Source organism: Natator depressus, chromosome 14 (genome assembly GCF_965152275.1).
Source record: "Natator depressus isolate rNatDep1 chromosome 14, rNatDep2.hap1, whole genome shotgun sequence".
Classification (NCBI taxonomy): domain Eukaryota; kingdom Metazoa; phylum Chordata; order Testudines; family Cheloniidae; genus Natator; species Natator depressus.
The window spans coordinates 36691845-36703743 of record NC_134247.1 but is presented as its reverse complement, the minus strand read 5'-3'; the positions used below and the strand labels follow the sequence as shown (position 1 = coordinate 36703743).

The window sequence follows — 11899 nt, the reverse complement described above, 5'->3', positions numbered from 1 at the left end:
GCTCTGGGCTCTGGCAGAGCTTTAAAGGGCCTAGGGCTCCGCTGTGGTAGCAGCTGCCGGAGCCCCAAGCCCTTTAAATCCTCGCCTGTGTCCTCCTGCCCAAGCCCTGGGGTAGCGGCGGCTGGGCTCTGTCATAAATATAAAGGGAAGGGTAAACACCTTTAAAATCCCTCCTGGCCAGAGGAAAAATCCTTTCACCTGTAAGGGGTTAAGAAGCTGGGATAGCCTCGCTGGCACCTGACCAAAATGACCAATGAGGGGACAAGATACTTTCAAAAGCTGGAGGGAGGGAGAGACAAAGGGTCTGTCTGTGTGAAGTTTTTGCCGGGGACAGAACAGGAATGGAGTCTTAGAATTTAGTAAGTAATCTAGCTAGATATGCATTAGATTATGATTTATTTTAATGGGTGGGAAATTAAGCTGTGCTGAATGGAATGGATGTTCTTGTCTGTGTGTCTTTTTGTCACTTAAGGTTTTGCCTAAAGGGATTCTCTATGTTTTGAATCTAATTACCCTGTAAGGTATTTACCATCCTGATTTTACAGAGGTGATTCTTTTTTACTTTTTACTTCTATTAAAATCCTTCTTTTCAGAAACTGAATGTTTTTTCATTGTTCTTAAGATCCAAGGGTTTGGGTCTGAGGTCACCTATGCAAATTGGTGAGGATTTTTACCACCCCTTCCCCAGGAAGTGTGGTGCAAGGGTTGGGAGGATTTTGGGGGGGAAAGATGTTTCCAAACAACCCTTTCCCAGAAACCAGGTTAAACGTTTGGTGGTGGCAGTGGAAGTCCAAGGGCAAAGGATAAAATAGTTTGTACCTTGGGGAAGTTTTAACCTAAGCTGGTAAAAGTAAGCTTAGGAGGTTTTCATGCAGGTCCCCACATCTGTACCCTAGAGTTCAGAGAGAGGAAGGAACCTTGACAGGCTCTGTCGGGGATTTAAAGGGCCCTTGGGCTCCAGCCGCTACTACCGCCCTGGCCATTTAAATCCACTCCGGAGCCCCACCGCCGCTACCCCAGGGCTTGGGCGCAGGGCTCAGGTGGGGATTTAAAGACCCGGGGCAGGAGTGGCAGCTGGAGCTGCGGAGCCCTATAAATCCCCACCAGAGCCCCCCCACCCCTACCCCAGGGCTCAGGCATCAGGGCTCAGGTGGGGATTTAAAGGGCTCCGGGTGTGGGGGGGTAGCGGCGGCTAGAACTCCGGGGCCCTTTAAATCCCTGCTCGAGCCCTGCTGCCTGAGCCCTGGGGTAGCGACGGCGGGGATTTAAAGGGCCGGGGTGTGAGTGGGGGCTGGAGATCTGGGGCCCTTAAATCCCCGCCAGAGTCTCGCCACCGCTACCCCAGGGTTTCGGCAGCAGGGATCAGGTGGAGATTATTTGCTTCAAGTTAGGGGGCTGTCTGTAAGCAAGGACTGGCCTGTCTCCCAAGATTTGTGAGAGTGTTGAGTCATCCTTCAGGATAAGTTGTAGATCCTTAATAATGCGTTGGAGGGGTTTTAGTTGGGGGCTGAAGGTGATGGCTAGCGGCGTTCTGTTATTTTCTTTGTTAGGCCTGTCCTGTAGTAGGTGACTTCTGGGAACTCTTCTGGCTCTATCAATCTGTTTCTTCACTTCCGCAGGTGGGTATTGTAGTTGTAAGAATGCTTGATAGAGATCTTGTAGGTGTTCGTCTCTGTCTGAGGGGTTGGAGCAAATGCGGTTGTATCGCAGAGCTTGGCTGTAGATGATGGATTGTGTGGTGTGGTCAGGGTGAAAGCTGGAGGCATGTAGGTAGGAATAGTGGTCAGTAGGTTTCCGGTATAGGGTGGTGTTTATGTGACCATCGTTTATTATCACTGTAGTGTCCAGGAAGTGGATCTCTTGTGTGGACTGGACCAGGCTGAGGTTGATGGTGGGATGGAAATTGTTGAAATCATGGTGGAATTCCTCAAGAGCCTCTTTTCCATGGGTCCAGATGATGAAGATGTCATCAATATAGCGCAAGTAGAGTAGGGGCGTTAGGGGACGAGAGCTGAGGAAGCGTTGTTCTAAGTCAGCCATAAAAATGTGGGCATACTGTGGGGCCATGCGGGTACCCATAGCAGTGCCGCTGATTTGAAGGTATACATTGTCCCCAAATGTAAAATAGTTATGGGTAAGGACAAAGTCACAAAGTTCAGCCACCAGGTTAGCCGTGACATTATCGGGGATAGTGTTCTTGACGGCTTGTAGTCCATCTTTGTGTGGAATGTTGGTGTAGAGGGCTTCTACATCCATAGTGGACAGGATGGTGTTATCAGGAAGATCACCGATGGATTGTAGTTTCCTCAGGAAGTCAGTGGTGTCTCGAAGATAGCTGGGAGTGCTGGTAGCGTGGGGCCTGAGGAGGGAGTCTACATAGCCAGACAATCCTGATGTCAGGGTGCCAATGCCTGAGATGATGGGGCACCCAGGATTTCCAGGTTTATGGATCTTGGGTAGTAGATAGAATATCCCAGGTTGGGGTTCCAGGGGTGTGTCTGTGCAGATTTGATCTTGTGCTTTTTCAGGGAGTTTCTTGAGCAAATGCTGTAGTTTCTTTTAGTAACTCTCAGTGGGATCAGAGGATAATGGCTTGTAGAAAGTGGTGTTGGAGAGCTGCCGAGCAGCCTCTTGTTCATATTCCGACCTATTCATGATGACAACAGCACCTCCTTTGTCAGCCTTTTTGATTATGATGTCAGAGTTGTTTCTGAGGCTGTGAATGGCATTGTGTTCTTCACGGCTGAGGTTGTGGGGCAAGTGATGCTGCTTTTCCACAATTTCAGCCCGTGCACGTCGGCGGAAGCACTCTATGTAGAAGTCCAGTCTGCTGTCTCGACCTTCAGGAGGAGTCCACCTAGAATCCTTCTTTTTGTAGTGTTGGTAGGGAGGTCTCTGTGGATTAGTATGTTGTTCAGAGGTGTGTTGGAAATATTCCTTGAGTCGGAGACATCAAAAATAAGATTCTAGGTCACCACAGAACTGTATCATGTTCGTGGGGGTGGAGGGGCAGAAGGAGGGGCCCCGAGATAGGACAGCTGCTTCTGCTGGGCTGAGAGTATAGTTGGATAGGTTAACAATATTGCTGGGTGGGTTGAGGGAACTATTGCTGTGGCCCCTTGTGGCATGAAGTAGTTTAGAAAGTTTAGTGTCCTTTTTCTTTTGTAGAGAAGCAAAGTGTGTGTTGTAAATGGACTTCTACATAGAGTGATTCCGCCGACGTGCACGGGCTGAAATTGTGGAAAAGCAGCATCACTTATAAACATTCATAAACCAGTAAGAGAACACTGCATTCATAACATTCATAAACCAGTCGGAGAACACTTCACTCTCTCGGGTCACGTGATTACAGACATGAAAGTTGCGATATTACAACAGAAAAACTTCAAATCCAGACTCCAGCGAGAGACTGTTGAATTGGAATTCATTTGCAAATTGGATACAATTAACTTAGGCTTGAATAGAGACTGGGAGTGGCTAAGTCATTATGCAAGGTAACCTATTTCCCGTTGTTTTTTCCTACCCCCCCCTCCTCCCGGACATTCTTGTTAAACCCTGGATTTGTGCTGGAAATGGCCCACCTTGATTATCATACACATTGTAAGGAGAGTGGTCACTTTAGATAAGCTATTACCAACAGGAGAGTGGGTTTGTGGTGGGGGTGAGGAGAAAACCTGGATTTGTGCTGGAAATGTCCCAACTTGATTATCATACACATTGTAAGGAGAGTGATCACTTTAGATAAGCTATTACCAGCAGGAGAGTGGGGTGGGGGGAGAGAAAACCTTTTGTAGTGGTAAACACCCATTTTTTCATGGTTTGTGTGTATAAAAAGATCTTCTGTACTTTCCACAGTATGCATCCGATGAAGTGAGCTGTAGCTCACGAAAGCTTATGCTCAAATAAATTGGTTAGTCTCTAAGGTGCCACAAGTCCTCCTTTTCTTTTTGCGAATACAGACTAACACGGCTGTTACTCTGAAACCTGATTTACTGTGTAATACTCTGATTCTGTGTGGCCCTTGTTTCTCCCTCCATTTTTGGTGATGTGCACTTTTAACACTTGAGGATGTACAAAGATTTGAAAGTCTAAGAGGAATCAGTACCAGGACTGTTAGAATAAAATTGAACTGTATTTTACTTGCTGAATGTGGGTAAATGATATCTTGGTGAATTCCATACACTGAAATAACTTAGGGCTCGTTCCACAAAGGGACTTAAGCGTTGCAATGACTCAACTTTAGCGCCATACCAGCCAGTAGGAACCTCAGCCCTGAGTTTGGCAGCCAGGCTCCCTATACGGTGCATGGGGAGAAGTAGGCAGCTAAGAAAGGGATCCCCAGAGGCCAGCATGCAGAGCAAGGAGCTACCTCATCTAGCCAAGCTGAATAGCCGGTTAGAAGAGAGTTGCCTTAGCCCCATCTCTCCCCTGGAATTAGACATTATCTCTGTTTGTGATTTTCAGCTGGGAACCCTGAGGGGGGTGGGGGGCACTCAACAGGGTGTTGGAGACCCAGGTTCAGTCCCCACCCCCTCTAATGTGGAGCAGGGATTTGACTGTGGGTCCCACACTGAAATGATTATATTGACTGTACCCAATTGGACCATGAATTGGCTAGTGTGACTGTATAACACTGTCTTCTACAGGACAGAATCTGTACTGTTCGGTTGCTTATCAAACACTCCAGTAGACCAATCAGAGGCCTATAGTTCTGGTACAAGATTATCTAATTTGTACAATTCCTGTGGCACTGAAGATCCACATGATCCTGGAACTTGTCAGGGATTTGGGAAGAACTTGTTAGTACTTTATAATCTCAGGTTTCTAGCCTCAATGCTTGGATGCTCTGGGCTTTTCCAAGAAGCTGAAAGTAATTTTCCAAATTCTCACAGGAATTCAGTGGGATTTTACTGTATATTGTATACATTACCCCCCTTTTAAAATCCCAGCCTCAATATGTAAAGCACCTTGTTCTACCTGCATTTTATCTGAGTATCAATCGGGTAACATTATGAAAGACACGTAAGCTAACATCAAAAGAGACTTAGGAGCCTGTCCTGTTGACTTTCAGTGAGACTTCGGCTGCTAAGCCTTAGTAATGAAGACACTTTTGAAAATGGGATTTAGGCACCTAAATCGCTTAGACACTTTTGAAAATGTTACCTGAACTGATTATCCAATGTTATTGGAGGGGGACTGGGTACAAGTGTGGCTGCTATTGAAGGCAACAGGAGGTTTCTTTGGAGAAAGTGCAAGCTCAGCTAACTATCTTGAGATTTTCAAAGCTGCTTAAGGGAATTGAATGCGACATTGGTGTCTAAATCACTTAGAAAAGGAGTACTCGTGGCACCTTAGAGACTAACAAATTTATTTGAGCATAAACTTTCATGAGCTACAGCTCACTTCATCGATGCATCGATGCATGAAAGTTTATGCTCAAATCAATTTGTTAGTCTCTAAGGTGCCACGAGTACTTCTTTTCTTTTTGCAGATACAGACTAACTTTTCCTTATCTGTTACGTTCCCCTCAGCAGTCGTGCCTCGGGAGACTGCACCTTCCCACAAAAGGATATATAATGAATCAGAGAAGACATTCCCCATTTGGCGCAGGGTGTGATGCACAGGACATGTTACCAGACATAACAGAGCCACGGTAGCTGTTCTGGGATATGATGTTCTGTGTACTGTGCACATGGCAGTATATGAATGTGGTGGAGAGAGAAGATGGACTGAATAACCTGGATCCTGGTCCCAGAAATGCTGCGTGAGGAGGTGACATCAGATTCAAGTTTGTGACTCACCCGCCTTAGAGGTAAATCTACCTTTTCCTGCCCACTCCTTGACTCTTGAGGTTTTTGAAGCAATGTAAGTTTGTTGGATTCCCATGAAATTAGTTACCTAAGGGGAATTTCACAATGATCTCTCTTTAAACTCTCTACCCAAAGCAATATGACTGAATTTGGAAAAAGAAAATATCTCTCGGGTCACTGCTATCCTAGCTCCTTGTATGGCCCCCATCACCATGGTATCTGGGCACCTCACTGTTTTTAATGTATCTATCCTCCCATCACCCTGTGAGGTGCTATTATCCCAGCTTTACAGATGGGGACCTTACACCCAGAGGGACAGATTTATAGAGGTGTTTCAGCACCTAAAGACACAGACACCCCTAGTGGGATTTGTAATCGATGGGCGTTAGGTACCACACCTACTCAGGCATCTGTGTGCATTTTTACATACATATCGGCGTTTGGAAATCTGGCCTGAAAGTCACACAAGGAGTTTGTGAAGAAGCAGGGAATTGAACCAACATCTCTCAAGTCCAAAACGAGCTCTTCAAACACTGGCACATCCTTCATTCCGCTTTGAGCTTCCCTCCATACTACATACAGGACTGTGCCCTTGATGGCAGCTCTCCCCTCACTGGGGTGTTGAGAGCATTAGTGAGATGAGGTGGGTAAAACAGAGCTGATATTTGCTGCTGTGCTCAGAGCTCAGGGTACAGACATTGGCTATAAGTAGGATTGGCAGAATTTGCTTTTCTTTTTCTTTTGCCCTTTTGATGATTAATATTGGGATTTTTACCTTTACGATTATTCCCAATTTTTCACTATTTCAATTATTACAGTTACAGGAAATCCAGTGGTGGTAGGTTGGGGTCAGGGTTAGGGCAGTGGGGATGCGGGGGGCTCCCAGCAGTGACAGCAGGGATACAGTTCACTTTCTGCCAGCTGAGGGGTCCAAGACACCAAAGTGAGAGGGGCAGGGAAGGCGGCTGCTCTGGCTCAGTGGAGCAGAGATCCATGGCCAGGGCTGCGAGCGTGTCACTCATGTGACAGCTGGGTGCAGAGGGCTCTTGCGCAGCTGCGGGGGCAGTGACACCCAATCCTGCAGGTGTAAGGCTCAGCGGGAGGCTGGACTAATGTCGACTGTTACTGATCTTTCTTGTTGTTGATTTCAGTGTCTCAGCTGATATTGACGTTTACCAACATCTATTGACTGAAATCAAATCCTGCTGAGCTATAAGTGACAAAGAAGGCTCAAGGAAATCAATGGGCCCCATCCCTGAAGTCAGTGGAGATTTTATCTTTGACTTCACCGAGAGAAGGCTCAGACTGAACAGAATTATTCCCGATTTGTAAAATTAACTCTGTGCATAGCTGTACGCAGAATCAGGTCCTTACTTAGCAGGTAATAAAGATTAGTAAATTGGTCCAATAAAAGATATTACCTCACCCACCTTGCTTCTCTAAGGATTAGTAATGGCAAGAGAGATTGTGGCTCTCTCATCTGCCATTACTAACAAAAAGATGGGGGAGAGAGAGAATTAATATTTTTAACCACTGTTAAAGAAGAAGAGGATAAGAAAAGAGCAGAATTTTTTTTCAAGTGGAATATTTTTGCATCAGAAAATGTCAGTTCATTGAGATCAAAATGTTCCATGGGTACATATCATGGAGCAGGTCCTCAAAGAATCAATCCTGAAGCACTTACATGAGAGGAAAGTGATCAGGAACAGTCAGCATGGATTCACCAAGGGAAGGTCATGCCTGACTAATCTAATCGCCTTTTATGATGAGATTACTGGTTCTGTGGATGAAGGGAAAGCAGTGGATGTATTGTTTCTTGACTTTAGCAAAGCTTTTGACACGGTCTCCCACAGTATTCTTGTCAGCAAGTTAAGGAAGTATGGGCTGGATGAATGCACTATAAGGTGGGTAGAAAGCTGGCTAGATTGTCGGGCTCAACGGGTAGTGATCAATGGCTCCATGTCTAGTTGGCAGCCGGTGTCAAGTGGAGTGCCCCAGGGGTCGGTCCTGGGGCCGGTTTTGTTCAATATCTTCATAAATGATCTGGAGGATGGTGTGGATTGCACTCTCAGCAAATTTGCAGATGATACTAAACTGGGAGGAGTGGTAGATACGCTGGAGGGGAGGGATAGGATACAGAAGGACCTAGACAAATTGGAGGATTGGGCCAAAAGAAATCTGATGAGGTTCAATAAGGATAAGTGCAGGGTCCTGCACTTAGGATGGAAGAATCCAATGCACCGCTACAGACTAGGGACCGAATGGCTAGGCAGCAGTTCTGCGGAAAAGGACCTAGGGGTGACAGTGGACGAGAAGCTGGATATGAGTCCGCAGTGTGCCCTTGTTGCCAAGAAGGCCAATGGCATTTTGGGATGTATAAGTAGGGGCATAGCGAGCAAATCGAGGGACGTGATCGTTCCCCTCTATTCGACACTGGTGAGACCTCATCTGGAGTACTGTGTCCAGTTTTGGGCCCCACACTACAAGAAGGATGTGGATAAATTGGAGAGAGTCCAGCGAAGGGCAACAAAAATGATTAGGGGTCTAGAGCACATGACTTATGAAGAGAGGCTGAGGGAGCTGGGATTGTTTAGTCTGCAGAAGAGAAGAATGAGGGGGGATTTGATAGCTGCTTTTAACTCCCTGAAAGGTGGATCCAAAGAGGATGGATCTAGACTATTCTCAGTGATACCAGATGACAGGACAAGGAGTAATGGTCTCAAGTTGCAATGGGGGAGGTTTAGATTGGATATTAGGAAAAACTTTTTCACTAAGAGGGTGGTGAAACACTGGAATGCGTTACCTAGGGAGGTGGTAGAATCTCCTTCCTTAGAGGTTTTTAAGGTCAGGCTTGACAAAGCCCTGGCTGGGATGATTTAACTGGGAATTGGTCCTGCTTCAAGCAGGGGGTTGGACTAGATGACCTTCTGGGGTCCCTTCCAACCCTGATATTCTATGATTCTATGATTCTATATCAATTTCTACAAAATTTTGTTTAGGAAAAAAGTTATTGTACATATTTTATAAAATAATAACAAATGAAATAAAATATAAAAATAAACTAATATAAAATAAATTTAAATTATCAAATAGGATTCAAATGAAATACAATAAATATATAAAATAACATAAGTAATATAAGATTAAAATAGTCAAGAAATACAATTAAAAATAGATAAATACATTTAAAAAAAGACAAAGTTGGAATGAAAACCAACATTTGAAATCATGGAATTGTTGATGAAATGGAAATGTAGGTTCCACACCACTATCATAATATGAAAATAGCAAATTGTATAAAATTAGAAATTGGTAAGGAGAGTTTTTTCTTGCAATAGAGGATAAATTTCTACCTAAAATGGTGGTTTCTAGCTGGATTTTTGTTTGTTTGTTTGTTTGTTTGTTTATTTTTAATGAAGATTGGGTCTCCGTGTAGAGCGTCCCACTGCAGGACAATGAAATATTGTCCTAGGGAACGACAGGTATTTGCCTGTTTAGGATAAAAACTTTCAAAGGGCGCTAATAGCGTTAGACTGTCCATTTCCACTGCAATTCACCTGGAGTTGGCCGCCCAGCCACTGCAGTTCCGAGCCTTATTTGCTTGGTTTGTTTCTTTGTTGTGGCTTCCCCTAAAATATAAAATCCTGACCCATTTCAGCAGTGGAACTCCAGCCTGTCAAAGGACACTGTTCTGCTTTGATAGACCAGGAAGTGAAATGTATGACTGTTTGAACCAATATCTATCTGTGTTTCTGTACTGTTGTACATGAGACCCATCACCACAGTACTTAGGTGCTTGGTGTGATCTGTCCAGTTACTACACAGGTTTCAAGAGAGATTCACGTTTTGTTTAACCTGCAGTCTGATCAGATGTGAAATCTATCCCAGGGGTCAAGTGAGATGGTTTTTTCCCCATTTCCCATCCCCTAGCCTCCACTCTCTACTTAGCTATTGTTCAATAGCCAGCTGGGGGACAATGAAAACAATGGTAACGTTTTATTGAGTGAATGTTCTTCATTTATATCCCAGAGTGAATTTCTTTCCCGTAGACACAACCTATGATGAATCCAGAACAGGGAAATCAAACGTCCATTGCAGAATTCATCCTCCTGGGTTTCGGCACTCTCCCTGAACTGCAAATCCTTCTTTTCCTGCTGTTTCTAGTGATCTACATTGCAACCATGGCTGGGAACATCCTCATTGTGGTGCTTATTGTGGTTTATCGCCACCTTCACAACCCCATGTACTTCTTCCTTGGGAACTTGTCCTGCCTGGAGACCTGCTACACTTCAACCATTCTGCCCAGCATGCTGGACGGTCTCTTGAGTGGGACCAAAACTATTTCATATAGTGGGTGTCTCACACAGTATTATTTCTTTTCTTCTCTGGTTGCTACAGAATGCCTTCTCTTATCAGTAATGTCATATGATCGGTATTTAGCAATATGCAATCCAATGCACTATGCAGTCCATATGAGTGGCAGGTCTTGCCTCCAGTTTATAGGTGGCTCTTGGACAGGTGGCTTCCTATGTACTAGCATAATAATATTGCCAATATCCCAGTTATCTTTCTGTGGCCCCAATGGTATTGACCATTTCTTTTGTGATCCTATCCCCCTGATAAATCTCTCCTGTAATGATCCTCACCTGATGGAAATGTTGGCTTTCACACTCAGCTTGATTTTCTTACTGGTCCCATTCCTAATTACCTTGATGTCCTACATCTGCATCATTGTGACCATCCTGAGAATCCCTTCCACCAATGGGAGGCAAAAGGCATTTTCCACCTGCTCCTCCCACCTCATTGTGGTGACCATGTATTATGGGACTCTACTGTTTGCCTATATGTTCCCAACAACCAACACACTGAGAGACTTCAAGAAAGTTGTCTCTGTCATCTACACTATCCTGACTCCCCTGGTCAATCCCCTCATCTACAGCCTGAGAAACAAAGAGGTCAAGGAGGCCTTGAGGAAAGCTAGCAGTAAATTCATGTTTGGATGATGCTAACCCATCAATTTCCATAGGTTAAAATAAAATAAACATACCATAGGCTGGTTTACGGCCTGAACTGAAGCCTGGTATAGTTCAAGTTCGTGTTTCCATTAGCTCATTAGGCTTCCCCCTGTCATACTCTTACAGAGTCACAGCCATAGGAGAAAGTGGAGACAGATAGGTCCTAAAAAAATGGGGTCACAGGTTTTAAGAGGTCTATGTAAGATACCACAGGTGAGTACTACTGAGCTGGTGGGAGGTTGGAACTTGTGGCTGCTCTAAGTTCAGACAATGAGGGGCGATTGTGCTCAGTGAGAGGGTGCAGGGATAATGGCCTCACTTGGAATGCTGAGCATCCATTCCTTGTACGGTGAGAGATTTATATAAACACACACACACATAAAAATACATGATTCCTTCATTATAAAAATATGGAGTTGAAACATCACCATGGAATGCTAATGTTAGGAAATTGTATAATTAAATTGTGTTTCTTATAGTGTATTTCATCCCCAGGATTCCTTCAAAAAGAGTAGAAAAGCAAAAGGAAACCCTCTAACCTGTGCCACAGAACACAGGATGCCCATATAGTGCCCATCTATAAAAAGGGAAGTAAGGACAACTGGGGAATTGCAGACCAGTCAGCTTAACTTCAGTACCTGGAAACATAATGGAGCAAATAATTAAGCAACCAATTTGCAAACACCTAGAAGATAATGAGGTGATAAGTAACAGTCAGCATGGATTTGTCAAGTACAAATCATGTCAAACCAAACCTGATAGCTTTTGTTAACAGGGTAACAAGCCTTGTGGATGGGGGGAAGTGGTAGATGTGGTATATTTTAACTTTAGTAAGGCTTTTGGTATCATCTCACATGACCTTTTCACAAACAAACTAGGGAAATACAACCTAGATGGAAGTGAGCTGTAGCTCACGAAAGCTTATGCTCAAATAAATTTGTTAGTCTCTAAGGTGCCACAAGTACTCCTTTTCTTTTTGCGAATACAGACTAACACGGCTGCTACTCTGAAACCTAGATGGAGATACTATAAGGTGGGTGCATAACTGGTTGGAAAACCATTCTCCAAGAGTAG

At 44.5% G+C, this 11899-nt stretch overlaps 1 protein-coding gene across 1 annotated transcript; it reads left to right on the top strand.

The window, feature by feature from the left end:
• Positions 1 to 9868: 9868 nt before the first annotated feature.
• Positions 9869 to 10813, top strand: LOC141998325 (olfactory receptor 5J3-like). Its single transcript, XM_074971066.1, has one exon. It carries the CDS (start codon positions 9869 to 9871, stop codon positions 10811 to 10813), a length of 945 nt encoding a protein of 314 aa, XP_074827167.1.
• The last annotated feature ends 1086 nt before the right edge of the window (positions 10814 to 11899 follow it).

Bases quoted from the DNA above. Each gene is read 5' to 3' on its own strand.
- LOC141998325 (XM_074971066.1), top strand. From the start codon at position 9,869: ATGATGAATCCAGAACAGGGAAATCAAACGTCCATTGCAGAATTCATC.